The sequence below is a fragment of the Micropterus dolomieu genome, unplaced genomic scaffold, assembly GCF_021292245.1.
Source record: "Micropterus dolomieu isolate WLL.071019.BEF.003 ecotype Adirondacks unplaced genomic scaffold, ASM2129224v1 contig_13628, whole genome shotgun sequence".
NCBI lineage: Eukaryota > Metazoa > Chordata > Actinopteri > Centrarchiformes > Centrarchidae > Micropterus > Micropterus dolomieu.
The window spans coordinates 3,240-6,293 of record NW_025742614.1 but is presented as its reverse complement, the minus strand read 5'-3'; the positions used below and the strand labels follow the sequence as shown (position 1 = coordinate 6,293).

General features: G+C 42.1%; 1 protein-coding gene across 2 annotated transcripts; it reads left to right on the top strand.

Moving 5' to 3' along the window:
- The first annotated feature begins 8 nt into the window (after window positions 1-8).
- On the top strand, window positions 9-2,852 carry LOC123966528 (major histocompatibility complex class I-related gene protein-like). Of its 2 annotated transcripts, none has more exons than XM_046042670.1 (2): window positions 9-257; window positions 2,694-2,852. In XM_046042670.1, exons 1-2 carry the CDS (start codon window positions 14-16, stop codon window positions 2,804-2,806), a joined length of 357 nt encoding a protein of 118 aa, XP_045898626.1. In that variant the 5' UTR covers window positions 9-13; the 3' UTR covers window positions 2,807-2,852. The 2 variants fall into 2 exon arrangements, with proteins under 2 accessions (XP_045898626.1, XP_045898625.1); XM_046042669.1 differs by having other exon boundaries at window positions 2,682-2,847.
- Window positions 2,853-3,054: the final 202 nt, after the last annotated feature.

Below are 3,054 nucleotides of genomic sequence, written 5' to 3'. Positions count from 1 at the left end.
TGACAGAGCCACGATGTTCTGGAGGAAAGATGGAGAGGAGCTTCATGAGGACGTGGACCTCGGAGAGATCCTCCCCAACAACGATGGATCCTTCCAGAGGAGTGTTGACCTGAATCTTTCATCAGTCACACCTGAAGACTGGAGGAGGTACGACTGTGTGTTTCATCTCTCTAGTGTGAAGGTGGACATCATCACCAAACTGGACAAAGCAAAGATCAGAACCAACTGGGGCAAAATCGTCTTTAGAAAAAACAAAGGTGAGCAACACTAATTTATTTATTTATTTTTGCTGAATGGTCTCATTGTTTCTAGTCAGTTTCACTTTTACCACCTGTTAAAATAGTTTAAAAACCTAGAAAACAAATTTTTTGTCCTCTACCAGGATTGCTGGTCAGATCATGTGACCCTGACAGCGTTATCAAATAATTTTTAATTACAAATGGTCCAATTATGTAGTTATACCACAGAAAGTTTAATATCTTAAGCTGATGATACGCCGGGCAATCAATGCTAGTGGGCAATGCAGCTGTCAATGGGCAACTGATTAGGGCAACGGACAGTTGGCAACAACCAATCAGAGGCGCAAAACTATTGCCAGGGAGACGGACACTGCATATCTTGGCTTCAATATTTCTTTTACTTAAGTAAGTATCATGAAGATACCCTGGTTAATTTGCCATAGTTATTACATTCATGCATTCCATCTTTTTTATGTGTCAGCCTTAAAAATGCTAGAAGTCTATTGGGGTCTACAATAAATACCAGTTTAGTTGCATATGACCCTAAAAATAGATACCTGCGAACCGGTAATATGATTTATGAACAGTGTGGGAGTAAAGATAACTAGCGTAATTCCCAGCCCCACCGCTATCCGTTCAAAACATAGTCAAACTTTGCAGCTCGTTATTGAAAACAAGAGGGATCGGTGTTTTCAAACATGCATACGACAACTTATTGGCGTAAAAAGATGTAAGTTGACGCTCCTCCTTTTCTTCACTTCATTGTTGCTGAAATGCCGCCATCTTATTTGATTTTTTTCCTGAAATCTCCAAGCCTGTCATGTGATCAGATGCTAGAATTCTGATTGGAGGATCTCAAAAATTGCCCAAGACGTTCTAAAGTATTCAGATAGAAATGTGTTGCCCATTCTCTGTGGGAAAGTGCCTGAGAAATATTGCTCGGCAACATTGCTCAAAAAGTTGCACCATGTGTGTCATCAGCTTTACAAGGGCATTTCAGCAACGTAGAACTAAACTTTCATAAAGCTGGCTGACTTGTGAGAGACACAGCAGCAAAAGTGATTAAAGATATCCTGACTTTAGTCAGTATATCAGTTGTGGGATTGCGTGGTGTGGGGACAGAGAGGACCCAAATGCAAAGTTCGGAGGGAAGGAGGTTTATTGAGGGAGAAAGGGGTAAAGGGACTGGAGTGGAGGAAGAGGTGGTTGTCGGGAAAGCACAGGCACGGGGAACCAAGGACACAGGGGCCGAGGAAGCGAGGAGAGGCGGGGGAACAGGGAGGACGCCGTGAGGGAAGTCCGAGGAGGAGTGGGCCAGTGGATGAGCCCAGCCGACTGAACGGAGGACGAGGGTGAGTGTACCTGGGAGGGAAACAGGCAGAGAGACAGGGTTAGGGAAGACAGCGACAAGGCACAGGGAAAATGTGAAAAAACAAGAAACATGAAAGTCTGAACGTGGGGGTGGCACCAGGTATGGAGCAACGACGATCAAGCGAGGATGGTGTGGAGAACCGGGGTTGAAATACAGGCAGTCATGAGGTGATTACTGGCAGGTGTGGCAGGCTGGCGAGGTGGCTGATGCAGGTGCAGGTAGTTGGCTGGGCTCAGGAGCAGAGGGAGAGAGAGCACACAGGGGAGAAAACACAGGGAGGCAGACAGAGAACAGAAAACCAAGGAAAAAGCAGAAAAACTGATAAAAAGGAGAAAAAAACAGGACACTCACCGTCAGCCGGGCTGCCACCACAACAATATCTTTAATCACATCAGGATCAGGATATCATCAGGATATCAGACTTTAGTCTTGAAAATCAACACTGTTATTTCCCATAATACAATTCAATTCTTTTACCTTTTACTAGTCTGTCGTCACCTAGTCAATGCTCACTTCTTTAAACTCCACTTAACTAGTTAATCATGTGGCCTCTCTGCTAAAAAGTTGTAATCTCCCCTGATAACATCATCAGGGTGATTTTTTTTCAGAATAATTCTGAGATTCTGAGAATTCTGAGAACTCTGAGATTAATAAACTGCACTTGAGTTGTCAAGTCACTGCTCGTTAATCAAGGCAATGTTGAGCCAAACGCAGGCAGTCCGGGATGATTCACTGATTCACTGATAAGGTAGCTTACAGGCAGGCAGGTAGGTACAGGTCCTTGTAACATAACAGAAAAATAAATTTACAGCTCAAAGAAAACACTATCTGTGTCTTTCTTAACAATTTAGACAGCATTCTTTGTAAAGCAAAGGTGGTTTTTAATCACAGTTTCAAAATATTTAAAGCTACTGATGGTTTCTACAGTGATTGTCAAAGTTTTTTCAGGTGCCATTTAAATCCTGTATATTTCTGCACACACATCAAGCTACTGATACTAAACAATATATTTTTTTATATTCACCACCTGAATGTGTGATGAACATCTTCACATGTTGTGATCACATTAGGTTTGCTCTCAGATGGGTCCAGCAACATCACCATACCGATTACTGCTGCAGTGGTTGTTCTCGCTGTCGTTGTCATCGCTGTTATTGGATTTACTGTTTACAAAAATAATAAAGGTGAGAGCTGAGTTCATGCTCTTATTCAGACTGCAAAATTGAAGTACAGTGAGGAAAATAAGTATTTGAACACCCTGCTATTTTGCAAGTTCTTCCCCTCAGAAATCATGGAGGGGTCTGAAATTGTCATCGTAGGTGCATGTCCACTGTGAGAGACATAATCTATAAAAAAAATCCAGAAATCACAATGTATGATTTTTTAACTATTTATTTGTATGATACAGCTGCAAATAAGTATTTGAACACCTGTCTATCAGCT

Coding starts and splice junctions, on each gene's coding strand:
- LOC123966528 (XM_046042669.1), top strand. CDS start 14: ATGTTCTGGAGGAAAGATGGAGAGGAGCTTCATGAGGACGTGGACCTC. Junction 258..2,681: donor CGTCTTTAGAAAAAACAAAG/GTGAGCAACACT, acceptor TGATCACATTAG/GTTTGCTCTCAGATGGGTCC.